We start from the raw sequence: 26,222 nt of genomic DNA on the forward strand, positions 1-26,222 counted from the left end.
CGCATCAATGAAAGATTTCCTTTTAACTCTAGTTTTGGAGAGGATGCGAGTAAAATCGATCCAAACTGTATGGTGAGGAGAGGGGAAGGGGAGAGCAGTGCGCTCCTTATAAAAGTGTTCAATTCCCCCTTAGAATACGGGAGTGGGAGTAACCCTCATCTCGGAGTAGTAACTGCGCATGCCTTTGATTAACTGAGAACGTGCGGTTTTATTCGATCGCCTTGATATCATATAATCATTGATTATATAGATTGTTCTAAAAACGGAGTTCGATTTTCACTTTAAATACTTTATTTGTAAATGTTCTTGCACATTGGGGTTTTGTGACGAGAAGTCTAGAATGAATTCTAGCAAGTGATACAAGTAAATGATCCTCTGATTTCCAGCAGGGATTTGAATTTCCGTTCCAGTAATCATAAAGGCCTGCATTAAATGTGAGTATCACAAATAAGATTTCTATTTTTATGCTGATGAACCTTTTTTTGAGAAACCTGAACGATTTAATGCATCCCTACCGTGAATCGCACCTTCTACTATTGATTTTATTCAAGGCCATTCGAGTGATGGTACCGTCCATTTAAGGAGCAAGCCTAAAATATTAATTCATTTTCGCGAAGTAGAAAACGTAAGTGAAACAGAGACTTGTCTGGCGAGTTTTTTCTTTCTTACAAACCTTGAAGAGTTGCTGTAATGTAACATTTCAAAAAAAAAATCTAAATGCCACCAACAAAGCATCTATTTCAGCTAATGAAATCTTCCTTGCTCCGAAAGTTGGTATCATGTTTACGTATTATCAATTTTTTATACCCTGCTGTGTTATTATATTTTTTAAAAATTCATTATAGTGTTAATTTTATTTTTATCCGCTGGAAATGATTTAAATTTCTTTTGTCCTTTTAGTAAGCGTGTTACTTCTCAACTGTACTCTACTGTTCATGTAATGTTTTTGACAGATTTTGGCGCAAAGCAAAAGAAATAATCTGTAATCAATTAAGTTTTTTAACTACATTAGAATTCTGTTGACTTTGTGATTAAAAAAATGTTAATTGCATTTGTTACTCATTGTGAAATGAAGCATCCAATATTTAAAATCGCATTTAATGTTATGAAATTGTTATTTGCACATTTTCGCTAAGTTGTGCAAATTTTCCACTGATATGTTTGCATTCTCTCGTTTCGGAGCGAAACTCATTAAGAAAACTGTCTATCTATAAATATTTTTTTTTGGAGAATAGTTAATGCTTCAGCACATGTATTTTCTGAAAGGTTAAACAATTTTCTGAATGGTGCGAAAAATTAAAAGTGTTTTTAGTTTACTCACTTTTTGCGTATCGAATTCTTGCTATCGTAAAAACCAAATCTGTAAATGTTTTAAGGTTTTAGTACAATAGTGTTAAGAGCTTAAAAATTCTCTTTTCCAAAGAGATAAGACATTACTTATTGTCTTTAGTAGATTCAATGTTTTAAATTTGAAATATAGAAATGAAAATTTTCATTTTGCTTCATGAAGTTTTGTTTGTTCAGAAAGCTAATTTAATTATAATGATTAAAATATTTTCTTATATTTCATATTTGCTTTTTGAAGTTTTATTAGTTCAGATATGAATTAAATCATAGTAGTTAAAATATTTTCTTCTACTTCATATTTCTGCTGTCGTAAATTTCTTCAGATTTGATTAAAATATTTCTTGTAAATGTAATTTAAAAGTATTTAAGAAACTACTTCATTGTCTTCAATGACTATAACCAGAGATTATGAAGTTGAAATATCATTAGTTGTTGAGAAATTATACTCATGCTGTATGCTATGGGTATGCTTAATGGTAAAATAATACTTAAAGTATTTTTTTAAAATGATTAATATAGATGAAATTATGTGTCGCTAATTGTTAGCTCCTATATTTACCTTAAATTAATATTAATGTGATTTCCCAGTTTGTAACGAGTATAAAATTATTTGAAAATTTTAAATGGTATTAATACTATGTTATTGTCTCTCCTTCATAAAAAAACAATGGAAATTCAAGGGATATCAATTTTTTTTGGTAATGAAATTCAAATACAAACACAAATACAAAAATACAAAAGTGACGACCAGCAACAGGCTCTGGGCCCAGCTGGACTGGTCCTAGTCAATTTACAATCCCCAGTGAAGATCAATGGCCCTCTTAAAACTGTCTACTCCTTTGCTCATTACCACCTCTTCCGGTAAGTTGTTCCAAGGTTCCACTACCCTGCTAAAATAATAATTTTTCCTAATATCCATGTTAGCCTGAGATTTAAATAGCTTAAAACAATGACCCCTTGTCCTGTTTTCAGTGCTAAACTTTAGCCCCGTAACATCTTTCGTTTTAATAAATTTAAACAGCTGAATCATGTCCCCTCGGTCTCTTCTTTGCTCAAGACTGTACATTTTTAGCCTTCTAAGCCTGGAATCATAATCTAAGTGGGAAAGTCCACTTATTAGCCTTGTAGCCCGCCTTTGAACCCTTTCCAATACATTAATGTCTTTCTTAAGATAAGGAGACCAAAACTGAACAGCATACTCCAAATGGGGTCTTACCAAACTTCTATATAAGGGCAGAAGAACTTCTTTAGATTTATTTGAAATAAATCTATTGATAATCCCAAGCATCTTATTGGCTTTGTTGCTAGCAATGCTGCACTGTTGGCTAAACTTTAAATCCTGACTTATTAGGACCCCCAGATCAGTAACTTTGTCTGCCTGACTAATGACTGAACCTTGCAAATAATAACTTGTACACTTATTTCCATGCCCTAAATGTAGCACTTGACATTTCCCAATATTAACAGCCATACCCCATTTATCAGCCCACTCCGTAATATGATCTAGATCCTCTTGCAGCTGATTTGCTTGTTCTTCATTTTCTACAGTCCCCATAACTTTGACATCATCAGCAAAACAATTCATGTTCCCAGAAATTTTTTTGTGAATATCATTCATAAAGACAATGAACAAAACAGGCCCTAACACTGATCCTTGAGGAATCCCGCTTAAGACCTCACTCCAATTAGAATAATTTCCCCTTACAACTACTCTTTGTTTCCTTCCGGTCAGCCAATTTTTTACCCAAATGAAAGTTTTCCCTCCTATTCCTATATCAGCTAATTTGCTAAGTAGAGCAACATGCGGTACCTTATCGAAAGCTTTTTGAAAATCAATGTAAACAACATCTACAGGCTTCTTATTGTCCAAAGCCATGGTAACTTTGTCATAGAAATGTAATAAATTAGTTGCACAAGATTTACCTTTCCTAAAACCGTACTGAAAACTAGTCAATAGATTATTAGTCTCTAGAAAATTTACTATCTTAATTTTCATCAATGTTTCAAAAATTTTGCAAACCACCGAAGTTAGACTCACAGGTCTATAATTTCCCGCACTCCCTTTAGACCCTTTCTTGAAGAGCGGTGTAATGTTAGCCAGCTTCCAGTCCTCTGGCACTGTCCCCGAATTATAAGAAGCATTGAAAATGTTTGCGATTACACCTGCTAATTCCTCTGCACATTCAACTAAAATTTTCGGATAAATATTATCTGGCCCCGGAGCCTTAGTCCCTTTAATTTTTTTCAAATGAAGTGAAACACTGTTGAGATACAGTTATCGTTAAAAACACTCGAAAAAAAGTTATTAAGAACATTAGCAATGGGGCATGCTAAAACTCTCATCATGCCTAGCGCTCAGGAGCGGATGTTGGTATAAATTACTTCCGGTTAATGCTACACTGGATTTTGTCGTTGTGAACTGCCGAAAGCATTTAAACTTTAAAATGCCTTGGAATTGCTGTGTCCCTCAATGTTCTACTACTTCCAATACTTGTAAGGGGTTAAGTTTTCATTCATTTCCAACAAATCCAAGAGAAAAAAAGAAGTGGATTATATCTATTCGTTCTTCGAAAACCCCAAGCAAGTACGCGAAAGTATGTGGCCGACATTTCAAAGAAAGTGACTTCCTTACCAAGAAAACAGGTAAGTGCATTTAATTTGTTCTATTTAATTTGAACAGCTATTTTTTTTTTCTATTGTATTAATAAGTTAGATACTTAGTATTAGAATGATAAAATGTAATTTTCAGTCGGAAAGCACAATAGTAAAAATGCTTAGTTAGAAAAAAAAACATTTGCTATATAAGCTAGATATTTTTGTGGTTTTAAATTCCCTTTCACAAGTTTTAAAAACTAATTTTTTTAATTTTCTTTTCACGTTTCTCTCCTTTTAGCACACAGTTTTTATGAAAACCCACCTTAAATTTTGGCTAAAAATTTTTGAACGGACATAATTTTGTAATGTTAAATTGAACTATTGTGTGTCTTCTGGTTTCTTTTGAAAAACAGCATATACCCTCTGAGCTTTATTGAGCATTGTATTTTATGTTTTATTTTAGTGATTAATATATATATATATATATATATATATATATATATATATATATATATATATATATATATATATATATATATATATATTAACATGAAAAAAAATCACACAATATTCTATTATCCGAAGTTAATTCTTATAACTTAATTTTCATTGTGTGTTAGAAATTTATTGGTGAATATGCATTTTACCCTGCTGTACCTACTGGGTGTATTTTCAGAAAGTGTTTCTACATGTTAATCCAAGTTACACATTGTGTTCCTTCAAATGTTTCAGCATGTGCACTCTCATTTTTCAAATTTAGTTATAGTTTAGTTAGCTCAATAATATATTTTTAGCGCTGAAAGATTAAAAAAGGATTGAAGTTGATAGCAAGCATTTTGCATTTTCATTCATTGTAAGCTTTTAATCAGAGATTGATTCATTCATAAGAATATTACCTAATGCTTCTATATCTTGAAAAGCCTGTTTCCATTTGGTGATAAAATCTCAAAGATGAACTGAAATAAATAAAAAAATGTTGCATGTGCTAACCTCCCTCCTCACTCCTTTTTTTTAAAGTTATTGTATTAAATTGTAATCTGTCATGGAGTTTCCTTAACTATATTTATAAAATGTTAGTTACGTAATGGGTGCTATTTTTAAGTAGATGTTCAAACAATCAAAATCGTTAACATTTTTTTGTTTCTCACTACTTATCTATATTATATTTTGTGATCTTGTTTTGTTTCTTATATTACATACTGTGCACACTTGTCTTTTTTTAGATGCCCTTGAAAACAAAAGGATGCTACTAAAGCCTGGCGCCTTTCCAGAGTTACATCTTCCAGTGAGGTCATTCGAAAAGGCCACAAAATTACGTAAGGTAAGTGATTGATTAATCAAGGAAATAAAAAGCTAATTTAATTTATGTAAATTATATGGATAATCTCCAATGGTAGATTATTTACATCCCTTTGGGTGCTGTATGCAACACTTTTTAAAATCATTCTACATAAGTTTTTTTGACACAAAACTTATTCTGTGGTACAGTGGTGCCAACCTACAACAGCCCGTGATGCTGATCCTCTTGGTTTGTTAAAGTTTGCAAAATGAAAAATCAAGATTTGTCACTGTATGACAAATTTGGAGATAGACTCATAAATTGATACTGAAAAACAGAAACTTTGCTTCAATAAAATAAAAATCCAGTAATGAAAATAATATTTGGTTTGCGATTTACCTTTCCTGAAGCCATACTGCAAACTAGTCAACAGGCTATTAGTCTCTCAGAAACTCATAAACTTGACTTTTGATCAAAGTTTCAAAAATCTTACAAACCATTGACGCCAGAATTACAGGTCTATAATTGCCTGCATTGTCTTCTGTTTCAAAACTATTGTCAAAGCAGCTGAACTTTTATTTATCTGGAGATATATGTAAGTCGAATTGTCAATATCTGGAAGATGCAGCAAGGGTTTGCGGGGCAAATAAAGATTTTGTATCTCTTTGCCAAAAAGAAATGTTTTGAAAATAATCTTTTAAATTTCAATTAAGAACGCAAACGATCTTTATCTACAACAAAAGTTCTCGAAAGAAAACATTTCCTTTAATCAATAGGCTACGGCCTCCTACACATGTGGTAACTTAGTTGAATCAACTTTTGAATGGGGGGGGGGGTATTAGGAAATGTAACTAGGCAGAAAAATGAAGGAATCGACCGGCATCCTTCTCACAACAGTCGACTCATCAGGCACGTCCGCCTCATGTGCCCGTACCATCCTCATCCCGATTAGTTAAACTAACTATAAGAACATTGCTGAACATTCACTGTTGACATGAGTAAGCTGGTTGAGTCTACTCTGTACAATTTTAACAACATTTTAGAGCAGCTGCTCGAATAAAAATTAGTCTTAGTCCAGTGGTGCGGAGCAGGAAATTACTTTTTTTATGCACCTTTTCCTTTTGAGCAGAAAACTTGATTCAGCTAAGTTTCCTTGTATGAAGACAACGAAAAACGCGGGTCAACTAGTTGACAATAAATTTTCAGAAATGGGAATTCAACTAACAACCTCGTGTGTAGGAGGCCTTACTGTCTTCAAAATCAGTGACGGCGATTCTGGGAGCAACCGCCTTCCCATTTTTTATGGTTAATTTTTTATTGTATTTTCCAATATAGGAACAAAAACTAGAAATTATACAAAAAGCATAAATGTCAAACTTTTCAGAACATAATTACTTGTTTTTGTGTATCTGTTTACGAAACATCATTTAGCACAAGCACTCACTTTTAGTTTGCGTATTTATTGTTTAGATATTAGTAAATCAATTACTTAAAATATACCGCCAGCTCAGTTATTCCATTCGAGGATGGAATAACTGAGCTGGCGGTGTATTTTAAGTATTTCTGCCTTAGCCCTGGCTTTAGGGCGGTAACTTACTACAAAATAGTAAATCAATTGTTTTACTTAAACAAGCCATACTTGTTTAATGAAATTATTACCAAGTGTTTGTGGCTTCTTAAAATACTTTGGGGTAAATACTGTAAGTCTAAATCATGTCTAAGTGTTTCTTCTGGGAAAGTTATTGTATACATAATTCATCAAAATCTTAAGGAAAACGTAAGTTAAGTCAAAACCAACCCAAGCAATGTTTTGTCCTTGTTTTTTTCTCTTTTCTTTTTCATTTTTTTGCTGCTACTAAAAGTTTTATTGCTTTTAGTTGTATTTTTTTATTGCCCAAACCCTCCCCCCACTTTTCAGTCCCAATCACCGCCTATGTTCAAAATGCAGTGTGGATGTATATATGTATACATCCACATGTATATATATACAGTAGAACCTCGATTATCCAAGCTTCGATTAACAGATGTTTCTGTTAACCGAGCCGACAGTGAAGTTTTTTTTCTTTTGTCTAAATACGTAAGCTCTAAAAGGACGACGTGTTTTATTCCTCTGCCTGCTATTCTGCCTCAAAAACTAACTTCTAAGAAATATAACGCATACCCATATTTAGAGCAGATGACAGATACTAACTACACCAATAGACTTTTTTTTACTTAAAAAATTGCTTGATCGGGGAGCTATTGCTAGAAATTCGGGACTTTTGCAAAAAATGGTAACAGATTTAACAATAAAGATGTACTATTTAATAAAATGATGAATTTTTAATTTTAAACTAAATTTATTTTCTGGAAATTTTGTGTTTTTCAAAGGTGTCTGTTAATATTTAAATTTGCATTGTAAAAAAAAAAATAATCGACTTTTAAAACTTATTACAAGTGATTTTTTTATTTTAATTTTTTAACTGTAAAACATTATTTTTACATGCTCATTTTTATCCTTTAAAAATATTCTTTTGTATTTTATTTAATACATTTTAAAAATTTGAGATACTGACATGCTTTTGTACAAAGTGTTGACTAACCGAGATCCCCGACATCCGAGGCACCTACGGCCCTAGTTAGCTCGGATAAACGAGATTCTACTGTATTTAGATAAATGATATGACACATTAAGACTGAACTTGATTATTGCATGCAATAGCATTTATCATGAATTTTAAACAACACTGGTCTTAGATGATATTTAAAAATATTTCTGCTATGGATGTAAACTGTTGGATGGTACTACTGGTAATATTAAGAAGTAACTTGAATTTTATTCATTTCAGGTTCCCGTATCCAGGACAAAGATAAAGGAAACTTCAATTATTATAACTCCTACTCAAGAAATAATTGAAGAAGTTGTTATGTTAGATGACTTCAATGTAAATAATGAAATTTCGATTGAATGTAGTAGTACGGAAACACCAAGCAATTCTATTGCAACACAAACTGATGTTGCTACTGATATTACAACTGCTGATGTTACAAGCCAAACAAATTTTTCTTTTAGTTCTAATCCAATTTTAACAATAGAATTTTTAAATGATAAACAATTAAAATACTACACAGGATTTAGTAGAAAACAATTCAATGTTATTTTATTTATGCTCACAACTCATTGTAAAAAGTATCCTGCAACACTGAATGTAAATACAGATTTTAATACACAAGTTTTTATCACATTATATACATACAGACATGCAGTTGATTTCTTGCGTCTTGAGATTGAATTCTCATTGAACAGAAATTCTTGCAAAAGTTTAGTAAACGAATATACAAAAATTATGTATTTTATGTTAAAAAGCTTAGATTTTTGGGAAGATTCAGTGAAGAACTTGAAAGAAGATCAGTATACATGCATAATTGACTGTACAGAAATTGAAATGGAAATGCCATCTAACCCTACCCATCAACAGGTTACTTGGTCAGAGTACAAACAACGGCCCACATTAAAAGCCTTAATTGGTATTTCTGAGAGAGGTGTTGTTATGTTTTGCTCAGATTTACATGGTGGGTCAATCTCTGACAGAGAAATTGTTAAAAGAAGTGGGATCCTTTCCCTAGTGAAAGAGGGGGACATAATTTTAGCAGATAAAGGATTTAATGTCTCAGATTTGTTTGAGCAGAGTAAAGCTGCTTTAAATATTCCTCCATTCAAATATGGTAAGCAATTGAGTGAAAAAGATGTTTTCTTAACTAGAGCAATTGCGAAACGACGAATTCTAGTTGAACGTGTAATTGGTTTTATAAAGTTCAACAAAATTACTAAGCGAGCTGTGCAACCATATAAATTGCCTATTATTTCTCAAATGTTTTACAATTGTGCAATGTTAACAAACATAAAAAATAGCATTGTGTAAAACTGTTGTATATATTTTAATGTTTTTATTTATTTTGTATATTTTTTTTTATTGTTTTAGACTAATTATGCTTCTATGCGAAATTTCACTAATGTTTACTGTAAATTTTAAAATGTTATATTGCTTACCTCCCACCTGCAACAAATTATAATTTACACTGACAAAAATATATACATTTCAGTAAAACATGATTATTTTATTAATTTATATACATGCTAGATTAATTATGAATGTCGAAGTATGTTTTAGAAAAAACATGCTCAAAATAAAATTCAACATCTTGAAGCATTCTTTTGCAAAACTGTTCATCGTAGTTGATGTTTTGAATGAAGGCTCCTTCAAGGGTCCATACTACAAGATCACATTTTTTAATTTTCCAAACCATCATTTGGAATTGTATCTGATAAAAGTAATGATGGTTTTTATTTAGTTGAATTGTGTCCCCTATTCTTGTCAGAAATCTAGCATTCATAGGTGACATATGTCGAACAGAATAGGGGCATTTAACTTCAACTAAACATTCAGATGTAATGCCATCGGGTGATGCTGCAATGTTATTGTTAAAGTCACTTATAAGCACACCACACCGTTTAACTTTAACGTCCATTATTTTTTCATATTCGGCTATGGCAGTGTTTTCATTAATTTTACCCCATTTAATAGCTGGGGTATTGATAGGTTTTGACAAAATTTGTCGCTTACCCGGGTTGGGTGACAATTTTCCACTTCTAACTGTGGTCACAATTGATTTTGCAATTGATGCAGTAATTCTTGTTCGTCTAGTCTTCACCCACAATTTAGAGGTAGCTTGTTTTGTTGTTTTCTTTTCAATTTTTACTATTTCTTCTTGTGAAACTTGATTTATTTGTTGAAGCAATAAGAATAACAAAGGTTTAGAAAGATAATCATGGTCCACTGTATATGATGAGAGGTTACATTTTCGACTCTGCAACATTGGTGAGTTTAAGTTTTCTGCAATCATGAAATTTTTAAAAATATCCATTGTTAATGGAGACTCTTCCAATTTGGGTTGTGAGCACTTTCCCAATTCAAAAGCAGTCATATGGTCTGCATTTCTTCCTTTTGGGGGTAATTTCCATGTTTGAATAGTTGATGTTTTAGAAATCGCTTCATGCACTACACCAGAGCCTGCATATTGTTCGATACAAAATAGCAATGCTGCTACATGTTTGCAGGCAGCATTAAATCCTTGTCCTGCTGCACAACTGCATGTGGCTTGTACAATTTTTTCTCTTGAAATTATTAATTCTATCTGATAATCAACATGTTTTGACATTTGTGCAGAGCACAATGCTTTGACAAATGTCCTGTCTGCCATTTCCAATGCTTCTGTGCACTTGATAAATTTTTCATGGAAAAGTTTCCTTCCTTGTTTTTGACTTGCATCTGCATCTTTGCTGTTGAACCATTCACTGATGCAAATGAGGTCAACACTGGTAAAAATATCTCTTCGCAGCATGCTTAATGGTTTGGTTTCACCTGTTGGGTAATCACACTGGATTGAAGAAGATGCAATGTCGACAGGATGGACCAATACTCTGCCTAAATTAAGGGTTTCATCCTGCCATAATTTCAACCTATTAAGAGCATTGGAATTTTGTTTATGTGATTATTTATGCATTTGTACACTTATATATGGTGTACAACCCAAAGTCAAAAAAAAAAAAAAAAAATATTTTTTTATTTTGGGGGGAAAAATGCTTAATCTAACAAAATATAAGAGCAAAAAAGATATTTAAATGAACATGCCACATAAAGGATGTCTCAATTAGAAAGAATGTCTTACACAAGATTTTTCAAGCGCTTCGCTTTTCTCATGCCAGACCCGAGCACCTCTTTCTTCAACAGATATTTAAAATGAAGATTCATCGCTGAATAAAACTTTTAATCAGTCTTGTTGCATGATAATACCCCAGATGAGTTTCTCTTTGCTCCAGGAGAGTTGGGCACATCTCTACTTCATGTTCATCTTTGGTTTTACTACGAGGACGCACAATTGCAACTGCAGTTTATATAATCAACCTAGTGCAGTTGGCATGGACACGATAACTACAGATTCTTTCCAACACTTATGGATGTAAGAGGCATTTTTAAAACTATTATTTTAGACAATTTTAAATTGTGATACAATGAGCCTTGCTTCTAATTTTATCACGTCAGCAACCAATTTTCAGTAAAGGAATAGCTTAAAATTTTGCGAGCACCAAGCTTTATACTTGTCCCAACCTACATAGTTTGCATATATGCAAGTATTTTTGCTACCTTTCAAATTCACATTAAATAAAATGATTATTCTAATTTTTCGACCTATGTAAAAAATCCACATTTTTAATTTCCACAAATGTGTAGCCTTACATTAGTAAAATAATGCATTTAAGGTTGTTGAAATTGTTTTACTCATTTATTAATAATATGTTCTACTTCGTTTAATTTGCATACATTCATTTCACCCGATTCACTAAATAAGTTTTATTTATACAGTTCTGATATTCTTTTTTTTTTTTTTTTTTTTTTGGAATTTGGGTTGTAATACTGATGTGTAAAAGGGATGAAAAAAAAAATAAATACATGGTGTTATATGGCATATGTTTGTTTCGATTAAGTATTGTATTTGTATGTAATTAAAAAGTTGTCAAAGGCTGAAATGTTTACCTTTTTTTCACACTCGAATAAATATTTAGCAATATCATACTATGCACTAAGGTAAGTATTTTATGGTTATAGAGTTAATTGGAATATTAATAATTAGGCGCATGCAATTTTTGGGTATTTTAACTTCACTGATTAGCAGTTGACCTTCGCTCCTCATATTAAATACATATCTGTTGCTTGGTGAGGAGAATCAATGCATCAATTTACTTTAATTGGAAAGAAAATTATCTACGATTAAATAATGTTACTGAGTGCCAATTATATTTCTCAGAAAATTTTCATTTCATTTTTACTGCTAATTTTAAAATGTTACATTGCTTATCCCCTTTCTGCTATTTTCTGCCATTTTTTAATGCTTCTGTTCACTTGATTTTTTTGTGGAACTGTTTCCTACATTGTTTTTGGCTGCATTTGTTGCCGTTAGCCGCTCATTGATGCAAATGAGGTCAACACAAGTAAAAATTTCTCTTTGCTGCATGCTCATTGGCTTAATTACCGTGTTTTGATAATGATGTAATGATAGGATGGACCAATACTCTGCTTAAATTAAGAATTTCATTCTGTCACAATTTCAACCTATTGATTATTTAATGATTAATACATTTATCTATGCCATCATGTAAATAAACTGTAAAAATAAAATAAGCATTTAAAAAAAAATCAAGTTAAAGTTATGTAAAGCAAAATTTTAAATAAAGAAAGGAGTTGGGATGAGATATTTGTTATGAAACTATTGTAAAAAACCAGAAGAAAAATCATAAGAACCAAATATACTATAATTTCCAATGATGAATAATTGGTTATTATTAACTGATACAGAACACACACATATAAAAATATGTGTCTATATTTTTTTTAAAAATTATTATTGATATTAGCCTATGTACAATGCATGTCGTAAGCAAGAAACAATTGGTATGCTAATATGTAAGCTATTTGCCATTAGTTCAGGGCTGTACAGGTTTTCTTTTTTCGTTTGCAGAAGAAGGGGATAATAAAAAAAATTGTACTTTTAATATGAGCCAATATCTATGTCTTTAAAATTTAAAAAAAAAAAAGGTTTTACCGAAGTACATTTGGAACTCTAGGTGGTTTTTATTTATTTTGAATTTGAAAAAAAAAAAAAGTTATGTAGTGTCAAAGCTCAAAAAAGAAAACCTTACATAATTTTTTGACCGTTAAAATTATTTTGTTCAGAAATATGAAACAGTGATGGACACCGAAACAGTAAATTTTTTAATTTCAGAATCATTTTTCATCTTATGAGAGAAACTAACAATAATTTGTAAAAAAAGAATAAAATTACTTAATAACTCTCCTTTATCATGAGAAAAATCTTTGCTTTAAACAGTTCTAAGGTACTATTCAATGAGACTTTCTTCATTATTTTCGGTTTAAAAGATTGCCCAATCCAAAATTTTCAGTTTTTAACTCGAATGACATGAGATTGTGCTTTTACCACGTGTGTAGGGCAAAAAAGAAAGAAAATGATTTGGTTAAAAAAAAAAAAACTGCTCTATGCATACCTTTTAAGTAATTCCGCTTTATTTCCAGTTGTTTTTGCTCCTAAAGCTTTTAATTTAGCTTTTAACGATGGAACAGTAATCTTTTCATCTGCCATAACTTATTTTTATAAGCTTCAAAATTGTTGATGTTTTGAAAAAAATATTTTAATCAAGTATTCATGCATCGCGCATTGCAAAAGCGCTTGGCTCGAACTACCGGAAGTAAACGATACCAATTGTACATGTCGCTCCACCTAGCGACAAAGTTTGTCCCAAGCATGCCCCATATCACTATCGTCCTGAATTAAAATTCCGTGCTCATCAACCAGTGGCCCAATATGACTATTTCGAACTTTCCCCGAATTAGCGTATGCAAAAAACCTCTTGGGATTCCTGTTTATGTTATCTGCCAGTCTTTTCTCCAACTCTCTTTTCTGAATCCGTACCAAATACTTAAATTTACGCCTTGCCTTACAATATTGGAGCCTATCCTCACTGTGACCTGTTTCTCTAAACCTATGAAAAGCAGCTTGCTTGTAATTTAGAGCGTCTTTAGTTTCCCTGGAGAACCACATTGGCCAAATTTTAGTGTTGACACCCTTTCTCCTAAAAGGAACATGATCCCTAACCGTATTCGCTAGATTTTTCTTAAACTCTGCCCACTGAAGATTCACATCGCTATTGTCCAATCCAGAAGAAAAAACTGCTTTCAAACTCTGCCGAAGTGCCACAAAGTCAGTATTTCTGAAATTGGGCACAAACCTAAAATTCTCTACTTTGTGCATATCAAATTTAATCCCAAACCTAATACTATTGTGGTCACTATCTCCAATGTGTTCCCCTACACATAACCCCTGAACAGAGCCTTCCATGTCGCAGAAAACTAGATCTAAAATCGCGTCCTGTCGAGTACCCTGAGTTACAATTTGATCTAAGAAACAGTCACCAATTACTTTCAAAAAATCCTCTTCTATTCAAGCAATGTAATGGCAGGATAATTGGTAGTGAAAATTCATTTTGCTGAAATGGATGTGTCATTGTAACAGGAATTCCCTATATTATTTTCTTTGTTGTTACTCATATCTTTAGGTTTTAAGGATGACAGTTAATTTTGTTCATCAATGCATGTAATTGCTTTCTATTTATTCAAAAATGTTCTGAATTTCTTCTTATTATCATCATAGCTGTTTTGTTCTTAAAAATATGTAAAAGTGCTTAATTTTTATATCACGAAATTAGATTGAATTCTGTAGTTATTGGTCTAGATATATTGCAATTTTTTATAAGAAGTTATTCACATGTTTTACATTTAAGTTATGAATAAGTTATTAAATTAGGTTGCACTGTTTCATTGGCAACCAATTTTACTTTTACTAAAGATCACTGGTATAGAGAAGAAAGATTGTTAAAAGAATGTAGTAATTTGTTGTTATTGAATCTAAATTCTGGTATTAATTTTAGATTTCTACATGGTCTAAGTATGCCTTCTGAAGATTCAACTTCATCTTCGGGAAGCAATGAACCAGTAGCAGAAAGCAGTTCCTCTGGTTTTCAGGTAAGGGATTAGAAAATTTCTAATATAGCAAAAAAAAAAAAGTCATTGTTTTCTGCATCTGCTAACTGCATTATGAAATTATGAAACATTAAAAGTAGTAAAAACGTTTCTTCAAACATCTTGTCATACCTGTAGGTCGAGTATAGTATTTAATAGTAGAATAGTTGCTGTAAGGAAATGTCAAGTGCTACATTTAGGTCATGGAATTAACCGTACGAGTTATCATTTACAGGGTTCAATCATTAGTCAGGCAGATAATGTTATTGATCTGGGTATCTTAATAAATCAAGACTTCAAGTTTAGTAAACAGTGCAGCATTGCAAGTAACAAAGCCAACAAAATGCTTGGGTTTATCAATAGATCTATTTCAAACAAATCTAAGAAGGTTCCTCTGCCTTAATATAGGAGTTTATTAAGACCTCATTTGGAGTATGCTGTTCAGTTTTGGTCGCCTTATCTGAAGAAAGATATTTCCTTATTGGAAAGGGTTCAAAGAAGGGCAACTAGACTAGTAAGAGGACTTTCAGATTGAAATTATGATACCAGACTTAATAGAGGGGACATGATTCAGTTGTTTCAATTTATCAAAATGAGAGATGTTAATGGATTAAATTTTTGCACGGAAAGCAGGACGAGGGGTCATTGTTTTAAGCGATTCAAATCTGAAGCTAACCTGGAAATTTGGAAAAATTACTAGAGTCGTAAGCACTTGGAAGAGCTTACTGGAAGAGGTGGCAGAGGGCAAGGGGGTAAATAGCTTTAATAGGGCCATTGATCTTCATTGAGGACTAATAAATTGACTAGAACCAGTCTAGCTGGGCCAAGAGCCTGTTGTTGGTCATCTCATTTGTATTTGAATTTTTTTTATTGAGTATTCCTGATGTTTTGATTTTTTTACAAAACTATAGCTATATTTTATAAATCGGTTTCATATTTCGAAAACTTTTTTAAGAATCTACGTAACAGGATCAGGGCAAGACTTTGAGGACACTGAGAACAAATTTTATTTGATGCCTAGTGAAGCTTCTGTGAGGGATCATCTCCATTAATGACAAATTTTCCAATGCTCTGATTTTCCCTGTATCAACACAATCTTATAATTCCCTTAATACAGACAACCGTGTCCAGTGGTCAGAGAAGTCTGACTCTGATTGGGAGGTCCTGGATTCGAATCCCTGTTCAGGCATGAATGCGCTTTCTCTCTTGTCCTTCCTTTGTGCGAATGTGTTGTTGTGTTGTGAATGTTTGCCTACCCTATAAACGGGTCCTTATGGCATGTGTCTACTGTAGAAGTCGAACTTCACACCAAAATTACAGTACAGTTGGAAAAGTGAAGCAGTGCACCCCAAATTGCCAGCTTAGCTGGCACAAGACAACAACAACTTTACTGACTTGGCTGCCCTCCATTAGGGATCGAATCTCACTATTATATTTAAAAAAATCTTGCTGTTTTCCTCTAAGAATTTTCAGGTGAAGGTTTTTAGCCTTTTATTGATTTTAGGTATGTATTATAGACTCAAGAACAGAGTTTCTAAAATGATATTGTTCATCAGATAGATTCCATGATGACAGCCCCCTCTCTCGCTTTTCCAGCAAACTCTCAAGCACATAAACTTCATCGTGTCAATACAGAGCTCACACAATACGTTTATATAAATGCTCTCCTCAGTAATACTAAAACTTTTCTTCTTGATTTTACTGCACCAACTTGTTGAATATATTTTTCACTTTTATTTTCAAATAATCAGTAAGAGATTTATTATAAATATTTTTATTACAGTCCACTCCTCAACTCTCTGAGACAAATCAGCCATGAAGTATGCTGTTGTTTAAAACCCGCACAAGTTTTGAGTTATCAAATTTTTGAGACAGTCAAATTTACAGTTAAATGTTCGAACTGAAAGTTCAGTTGGAAATTTAAAAAAGATGCTTCTTTAGGTTTTTTAAAGGATTAATTTAAATTAAAAGTCTTTTACAATTATTTGTATGCAATGCTCTGCTGTAGGCTGTAGTTTTGTAGCTGGTTTCAATATGTATTTTTTGCTTAACCTGTTACTGACCCAATGAACTTGAATGAGAAAGTAAATCTGTCGATGCTTGGGTGACCACAGACTGCAGAGGCTTACACATCTTATAAATAGATCATTTTGTCAGGTGTCTTTTATGTTATATTTTTCCACCATTTAACAAGCTGATGTTTCTTTTGAGCTTTATCTGAAAAGAATCGGCTCTGAAAAATGTTTTTGAATTTTGAGATGTAGTGTAAAAATGCCATTGTAACACATTGGAAAGTTTTTTACATTGAGTAAAAGAGTATAAAATTTCATTTATTACATCATTTCTAATCATTTAGGTATCTTTGATTGCTGGCCATAACATTTGGGAATGGATCTTTCTGGTGGTAAGTGCATGGAATGTGGCCCTCTTGCTTGCATCTTCTGGAATCGCAGTGGCACAGTGTGACTTACAGCACAGTTTGTTATCGCCAGAATTCATGACTGAAGTCATTGTCATTATTGTGTCAGGTACAATATAGTGAACTCTTAGTGCCTGCTATTTGCTATTTTTTTTTAAATTAATGTTCATATGTTTCTTTAAAGCTTTTTAAGTGTATTTTTAAGCTTGTAAAACGTTTTGAAAAAGACTGTATAAAAGTCTAATATTTCTCAAAGATCCTTCTTCTTTTGTTACTTGAGAGGAATGAAGAGTTATAAAGATATCTATTTCAATAAAGATATCTATTTCAATTGAGCCAAAATGAAGCAAAATATTTCTTGTCTTTAGCAGTTTATTAAATCTTGTGTGTAGTTAAGATAAAATGTTATGTATTTCTCATAACTCTTGGGAGTTTGATTTAGTGTTCAGTGTGAAAAGGTAGGTTTAGAACGGCATATTCATATTATTCTAATAAAAGAAATCTCTAGAAAATATTTCTTCAGTTGAAGAAAGTTTAATAGTTCTATCTGGCTTATATTTGTCAGTCTTATGTCTTATCTTTTATAAGGATAAACTCCCAAGTTTAGTAATATCTAATATTAATATCATTTAACTTTGAAAAAGCAAATGCTTCTGCAAGCTCAGAGTAAGATGGTTCTCTGAGCTTAAACCCTCTTCTATAATTGTGACCCTGATTTTTTTTTAAAGCTGTGATGTATCAATCAATTAAAGTTTGTTTAATACAGTTCATTTAAATTGTTTGAAAACTATTTTGTAATGAATAGGATCATTCCATGTCAAATCAACCAAAAAAAAAAAAAAAAACTTATTTTCAAATTTACCATCTCAGATTTTCATGAAAATTTCAGGGATTATACTGTTTGACATTCTAAATTCAGATCTACTTTAAAAAAAATCTATCTTTTTTGGTTAATGAGTTATTAATTTTTTAAATGTGTAAAAACTCGCATTTTTTTACTCATCTGTTGTGCTTAAAAATGCTACAATTTTAGTTCTATGGGGTCAATACAGTTGGTTAACAGCTCATTTTAAATAGAATTGCATGAGCTTTAATTTGACATGCAACGTGCATATTTCTCTTAAATTTTAAATTTCTTTAAAATTTAAAATTTAAATTTTTTAAAGTTAGTGTTTTTTAAAAGTTTTGAAAAAAATATATGTTTTTTAATATGATTTAATAGATACATCCTAAAAATTTCAGAGTGGGGACATGATGGGATCAGCAGTTATAGCAAATAATGCAATGGTGCTACTTAGCATTTTTGTTTAAAAATTAAAAAAAACAATAAATAAATAAAAAATACTTTTTTAAATGCACAAAACTATTTTTAACAATTTGAATTTCTTTCAAAATATACATGTTTTAGTTTTTTTTTAATAATATTATAAACATTTTGTAGTGAAACTATAAATAGTTCCATTAATTAAAAAACCTTTAAATTTCAAAAAATCTTAAATTTTGGTTATTTTTTATTCTTTTGAAGTTCAGTAAACAGGACTTAATGCGTCACACACCTGTTTGAACATGTCAGGGAGTGTTTCAACACGTGTGTAAACAAGCTTCTGCATGATCTGCCTGTTCTTTAAATGGTTTTAATGCATTTCATTTTCAATTTTTAATTATATTTTAATTTATATCATAATTTTGAAATAAAATGCTGTCAAATTATAAATTGCTTAGTTAAAAATAAAATTAAAAAATAATTTTAAAGAAAATTTAAAATAAAAGTAATTTTAAAAAGTAAGAGATTAATTTAAAAAATATGATTTTAAAACAGTAAAAGAAAATAATCTAAAAAAATGTCTAATAGAAAACATATGTATATATATTTATTAAAATGTATTTATTAAAACATATTAAAAAACATATATTTTTTTCAAAATTTTTAAAGGACACTAACTTTAAAAAAATTTAAATTTTAAAATTTAAAAAAAAATATTAAAAATTTAAGAGAAATATGCAAGTTGCATGTCAAATTAAAGCTCATGAAATTCTCTTTAAAATGAGCTGTTAACCAACTGTATTGACCCCATAGAACTAAAATTGTAGCATTTTTAAACACAACAGATGAGTAAAAAAACGTGAGTTTTTACACATTAAAAAAATTAATAACTCATTAAGCAAAAAATATAGTTTTTTTTTAAAAGTAGATCTGAATTTAGAATGTCAAACAGTATAATCCTTGAAAGTTTCATGAAAATCTGAGATGGTCATTTTGAGTGATTGGTTGATTTGACATGGAATGACCTAATATTAGTTTGAACTGTTTATAAGAAAATAATATTTTTGATTGAAAAAAAATCTATGGCTACTTATTTTGAAAACTTATCAAATTTTATTTTGTCTGTCTAGGCTTTTAGTTTCATGAAATTGAAATTATGCTTCAATGCCATTCTACTTCAAGGATATTAATTTCATGTTTTTTTTTTTTTTTTTGTTTAGAAAATAAAATATTAAAAAGCATTCTGATTCAATCACTTTCTGTTACTGAATTAGGAAAAAAAATATATGTTTTTTTTTTCTTTTTGCAGTTCTTGCTCTTGCATTTGCTGTATATGGGGTTCACGAAGAGCATCAGTTTGACATTTATCTTCATTTAATTTTTGCTTTTGCTGCTGATTTCTTCAGTTACTTAGCAGCTCTTAAGAACTGCTATTCTTGTTTTAAAATAGTGAGTTTTCTCTTCATTTTAAAAAAATTTACTGTAAGGTAATTTTACTTCACATTATTTAACATAGTCTCACACATAAATGTATCTATCTGTGAGGTAATTAAAATTAATCTGACAGTACTCAGAGGCTCATAGTTAAAGCTCTACTGAGCAGATTCAAATGAAATTTGAAATTTTTATTATGTAGATCATGGGTTCTGAAACTTTTTTGATTTGTGGCACCCTTTGAAGAATTGGAAATTTAAATTGTTTCACGGACCCCTAGTCTAACTCAATAAATACATCTATGCATATATATTGATACCATGGACATTTTGTAGCACCCCTTCCCTTTTCCTGTGTCACCTTAGGATGCTGCGGCACCCAGCTTGGGAGCCCATCCTGTAGGTTTTGCCAAGGAGATAATTACAAAAAATATTTAATTTGAAAATGTGTTAATTATTAATTTGAAATGGTTTTTCAAAGATGCAAAAAGGAAATAACTGTTTGCAAATCAAAGAGAAATAGTTTTTTATTTATTCATACACCTGTGTGCGTACCTCATTGGTCAACATGCTGAAAGCATACCAGAACATTTTAAAGTTTATCATCCACTATTAAGCACGAACTGCTGCCAGCAAATCCATGCTCACATTCAGTAAAAAAACTTTACTATTAATGTGCTTTCTTTCCTGTTCAGAGGGAGGTTCTCTAAGGACAATGATTTCTTTGAACCATCTGTATTGTGTGTGCAGTGAAATTACATTAATTACTCATTTGGATATGGTTTTATTTTACCTATAAACCTTGACTGAATGATCTACATAACATAGGTTTGAGATTTTATCCAAAGCCGCTTTGTAGAGCTATGAGCCTCTGAGTACTGTTTTTTAATCACCCTTTATTTAAGAATGTGTATATATATGTGTATCTATCTATTAATTTGTTGGTTTATTTATCTATATTTATATAAACAACTCTTAATGACAATTTTATTTTTCTGATGGTGGCTGTGAGTTTTTTTTATAACAATCTAATTAGGAAAAGCACTGCCAGTGTCAAATAGGTGCAAAAGATATCATAAAAAGGACAGTATAGTTATTAAGAAGTACTTTTCTATACCAAATTAAAACTCTTCTTCAATATACAATGCCAGACTACCTGTGTATCAAAATTCATGATTATAATTGTCATAGATTTGTTTTGATTCACACATCAAAACAAAGACACACTTTTTTACCAGAAGAAGAGATTGACTTATTAAAAATAAAAATAATTACAAAACAAAAGTAACAATCGGCAACAGACTCTGTGGACCTCGATTGGTTCTAGTCAATTTATCAAAATGAAGATCAAGATCCCTCTTATAATTATACACCCCGTCGCAAATAATTGCTACTGCTAAACTATTTCAAACGTGTACAACTCAATAACCTTATTGAAGTTAAATGTTTCCTAAACTTAAGAAGTGAAAACTAGTTCAGATATCTGTGCGGAGATTTAGCCCATAAACATCTTCCATTTTAATAAATTTAAGTGACTGGATCTTGTCAATCTGGTTCTCCTTTGCTCAAGATGATATACATTAAGATTTAAAATCTATATTGAAAATTGTATAAGATTTTAAATCCACAATCTGTCTTTATAAATGTTAGGATATTTGTAATCTAAAGCAGTAAGCTCATTTTCTAATCTAATAGTAGTCCTCCTTTGAGTACTTTCCAATAATTTAATATTTTTTCTTAAGACAAAGAAACCAAAACTAAACAGCATGTTCTGAAGAAAGTCTAATCAAAGTTCTGTGTGATAAAAAAGATTGACTTGATTCTTTCTTTTTTGAATGTACATAAAAACTATGGAACAATATTATAATAAAGATACAGTAAAACCCCTCCTAACAGACACCCCTCTTATGCGGACAATTTTTAATTCCCCAGTTCCAGTTCAAATAATATTATTAAACCCCTGTCCTGCGGACACCTCTCTATTGCGGACAAAAAAAAAATGTTCCGTTAGTGTCTGCATTAGAGGGATTTTACTGTACTATTGGAGATAATTCTTTTATATTGTATGAGCAGTTTATTCTTATGTCCAACTTTAGCGATTAATTTGTTTAGTTATAAAATTATCTGTAACTATTTATTTCGCTTTTTTATTAGTATTTTATTATATAATTTTCTTTGCTATTGTTTTTTTCCTTTGAAGGTTTTAATGTGAATTTCTTTTAGGTGTGTTTTTATGTTTCTGGTGGAATGACCCTTGTTAACACATTTTTTGCCTACAAAGCAACCACTGCTGCTGACTGGACGGAATTTCGTATCATCGGAGCATCAGAATCTCTTGCTGGTATGAAATGTAAAATTACTTAGGACTGTACCCTAGTAGCACCCGATATCTTAGCGTCATCTGTACGTCATTGCCGTATATCGTTTCATCTACCCGATATCGTATATCGTTTCTACTGTATAGCTCGTCATCGGCACGATATCACACGAAACGGCATTTTACAAAATTGCTTATAATAGTCAAATTTCAAAACTGTACAGTTATTTTATGAATAAAATGGAATAAATCAAAAATAATTCAGTTTTAATAAAAAAATTCAAATATTTGAAATTTCACGCACTTCTCTAATCGCGACGCGATGACGCTTACGTTATCGTTACAATGACGCGTAAACGATATAGGCAGATATCGCAAACGATGACTGCACAATGACGCTTGCGTTATCGTTATAATGACGCTTGACGATTTTGTCAATGGCGCACGCTCTGTCGGATTAGACATCATTTTATATCGTGACCCGATGACGCAGCGATATAGGATTGGTTATTTTCACGATATCGTCGTACGTCATTGTAATTTCTTTTTTTTTTACTTGTACCCATTTATATTGGATAGTCACTCCTCTCTAAACAAGAATTTTCGAAAAATAACTTATTCTACGTTCGAAAATAGGTTTCATATTTTTTCATTTTTTTTTAGGAATGACAACGATATTTTTCGCTTCTTCCAGAAGCCAGAGGGCGTTCGCGCTGTTTTCTAATTCAAATTTCAAGTGTAAACAAACATTTGCTTCGAGCGAACGTGAAAAATTTCATAATTAATTTTCGGGATCTACATTATGACATTTGACTGTTTTGTGTCAACAAGCTCTAAAATTCAAAGTCAAACTCTAAAATAATGAATTTGTGTTTAAAATTTAAACATTGTTTTAGCGACAGTGAGTTTGAATGCAAGGTAATGGAACGCTGTTATGGCTGAAACATGATTTTTTTGTTGCTAATTGAAACTAAATCACAAATTTAATTCCTTATGCAAAGCTGCTTCAGTAAATTTATTTCAGATGAAATTCCATTAAAACAAACACTTGCATTGTATATAACTAGGTTTAGTATTTTTTTAAACGGTAAAATAAAAATGGCTGATATGCTTGCCTGCTCCTGGATTATCTATCTCATTACTAGAAATGCTGCAATTTTGAATATTCTACAGCAAGATGAATTATAGTTTGACATTTTTTCCCCAATAAATTTTGATTTTCTTATTATGTCCCCCCCCCTCCCCTGGCATTTTAAGAAGACCCTGTGCCCTTTTTTAGTATTTCTCAGTACACTGTCCTTGCGGGAAAAAAACACAGAAGATCTTGTTTTAAAAATAGGCCAAAAAGCACCGGTGGAATGGTTTAATTGATGGAAAAAACTGCTTTTCTTTTCTGCTAATTTAGTAATTTAAAACAGTTTAGTTGACTGATTGCAATTTTAATTTACAGCATATTGCATGCTTAATTGAAAAAAATGTTGTTTTTTTCTGGATTCTTTTCGATTATTGTTATCAAAATATATTTGTCCCAAAGCTATTGCATTGAGCGTTACTGTACTGTTTTTTCCTAACATTTGCAATGTGTATATGTCCATTGCCTCGCTCCCCGTGAAAAAATTTTAAATGATGGGCTTAGTGCGCACTAGAACTGCCTGAAATTCTACATTATGGTTGCAACAACAGACAAGAAAGCTAGTGAAATAGAATTCCAATATATACAGTGAACTCTCGGTAACTCAAAGTCCCAAGAACGTGGTTAAAACCTTCCAATAATCAGCAGTTCAAGTTACCGTAATTTCCTTTCCTATCATTCTCAAGTATAATTTTTATTTTGTTTCTCAAGAATAGTGCCCGATACATAAACTATTATAACATGCATAGTTTGGATAAATTAAATATTAATATGTATTAAATAAAAATAACTTTACAGAGAACAGAATAAATTTTTTAAGATACTGTCACTTAATGGGGTAACAGATAAATGACTACACCGATTGTATGAATAAAACCTCCTGAAACCAAAATTTTCCCCATAGATGCAGTTTTAAAGACAGGGCTGGATTAAGTTCCATATACACCCTAGGCCAAACTTTGAAATGACGCCCCACCTCACATCCGAACTATATCGAAATCAGCCCCTCACCCCAATGGGGTTAGGCTCAGAAAAGGCCTCCTTCCTCGTATTTTGCTTTGTCCGTAATATATACAGTTGGCTCTCTGTTTAACGACGGCTTTTCACGGTCCCAGATAGTCCACTATAATGTTAAAAGCATTCTATTTAAGGACGCTTTCTACTTAAGGATGATTTTTTGTGGTCCCTTGAAAGTCGTTAAACAGAGAGCCTACTGTATTTTTTATTTTTAAAAATATTTTGTAAAGCATCCTGCCATACTTTTTCTTTTCCAAAAATATTTAACTTTTAGTTTTCCCGTAAAGGAATTTTCAAATTTCAATCTCAAATGTTTGTTCCCCCTGAAAAAGGAAATATTGATACTTTGGGCTGAGGTGGGTATCTTTTGTATTTTTTTTTTATTTACTTAAATTTAAATATGTCTCTTGAATTTCCTGATACACTTTTGTTCACCATTCATTTTTTACCTTAGGACCATTTATAACTGCTAGTATCTCTTCCTTACCATATTCTAAATTACTTTCTTCATTTTATTTATTTATTAATTTATTTATTTTTTCTATTTAAAACATATTTTGGGGCATCCCATGTATTTTTATCCACTTTGTTGGGATCTTCGTGATGAAATTTTGAATAAAAATGCTCCAAAAAATAATATGTTGGCAGCAAACTCCGATAACCGATATAATTATGAACAAAATATATAAAACTGTGTATATAATTTGCTATCAATTTGAAACTTTCACGCAATTAATGTGTGTGTAGAGAATTTAAGCAGTCTATGGCAAATATTTTGTGCAAAATAGGTGATATGTCTTGCAGAGGCACCCCAATGGAGGTGTCATGGGACATCCCCAAACTTTTTCTCTCTTGAACCTGTGCAACATTTTTTTTTTCTTTTTCTTTGTGCCTTTGAATCTGTGAGCTCTTCGAGAGGACCCAGTCTAACCCTGAGCAAAGCTATACTTTGAAGAAATTATTGTTCAAATCAAAGATATTGAAAATTATCTGCTTTTACTGGAAAAGGACCTCGACTCAAGCATACACCCCCTCAGCTCTCCTCAAATAGCTTTTTTTCTGTCTAAAGATCTGGTTGCATATCTATAAAGTTGAATTTTGCTTCTTCATAATAGCATGGCAGTTTTTTTTTCTTCAACAAGCTATTAATTTTTTTTCCCGTGACGTGTGCCCTTTTCGGCTTGCACTTTTAGCCCAGGGCTTAGGGTGGCCTATTGTGTAATCCGGCCTGATTAAAGACTCCAGCTTAATCGAATAATTTTCCTGGGTAATTGAATAATAGTGATCAGCTTTCAAATATTTTTGTTGAGAAATTTTTTAAATGAATTTGAAATTAGTAAGAACAATTATTGACGTAAAAATGTAAAACAATATTTTCCGCCCTCAACGGGCGAGAAAAAACTTGAATTTTCCATCAAAACATTTCGTCTATTCTTATTGTTTTTTCTTGCTGCCATTACAAGAAAAGACTATAGTGCAGTCGTAGGGGTACATTTGAGACATAGAAACAACTTGGTATTAAGAAAAACTTAATTATTTTGGGACCAAATGGAAACTTCGAAATGAACGAATGTTTAAGTTATAAGCCTTCGAGTTATCAAGAGTCGACTGTAGTATAGTATTCTGATTTTTTTGCTCTTGAAATAGAGGAAGGCTATCATATTTCAATTTTTTGGCTCTTGGTTAAATTTTGCCGTAAACTAAAATTAGGGTTAAAACCGATTTAACTTTAGTTAAATAGGGATGACCACCTGAGGGGGGGGGGGGGGGATCATGGTGCCGACTGC

At 31.5% G+C, this 26,222-nt stretch overlaps 1 protein-coding gene across 1 annotated transcript in view; it reads left to right on the forward strand.

The window, feature by feature from the left end:
* Positions 1 to 903: 903 nt before the first annotated feature.
* The window catches only part of LOC129233481 (uncharacterized), a 48,358-nt gene continuing 23,039 nt past the window's right edge, over positions 904 to 26,222 (forward strand). The window contains exons 1-5 of the mRNA XM_054867500.1: positions 904 to 982; positions 14,763 to 14,856; positions 17,210 to 17,381; positions 19,846 to 19,985; positions 22,193 to 22,310. Coding sequence (XP_054723475.1) covers positions 14,782 to 14,856; positions 17,210 to 17,381; positions 19,846 to 19,985; positions 22,193 to 22,310 — 505 coding nt within the window. The 5' untranslated portion in view covers positions 904 to 982; positions 14,763 to 14,781. The remainder of the gene's footprint in view (positions 983 to 14,762; positions 14,857 to 17,209; positions 17,382 to 19,845; positions 19,986 to 22,192; positions 22,311 to 26,222) is intronic.

Source organism: Uloborus diversus, unplaced genomic scaffold, assembly GCF_026930045.1.
Source record: "Uloborus diversus isolate 005 unplaced genomic scaffold, Udiv.v.3.1 scaffold_448, whole genome shotgun sequence".
NCBI lineage: Eukaryota > Metazoa > Arthropoda > Arachnida > Araneae > Uloboridae > Uloborus > Uloborus diversus.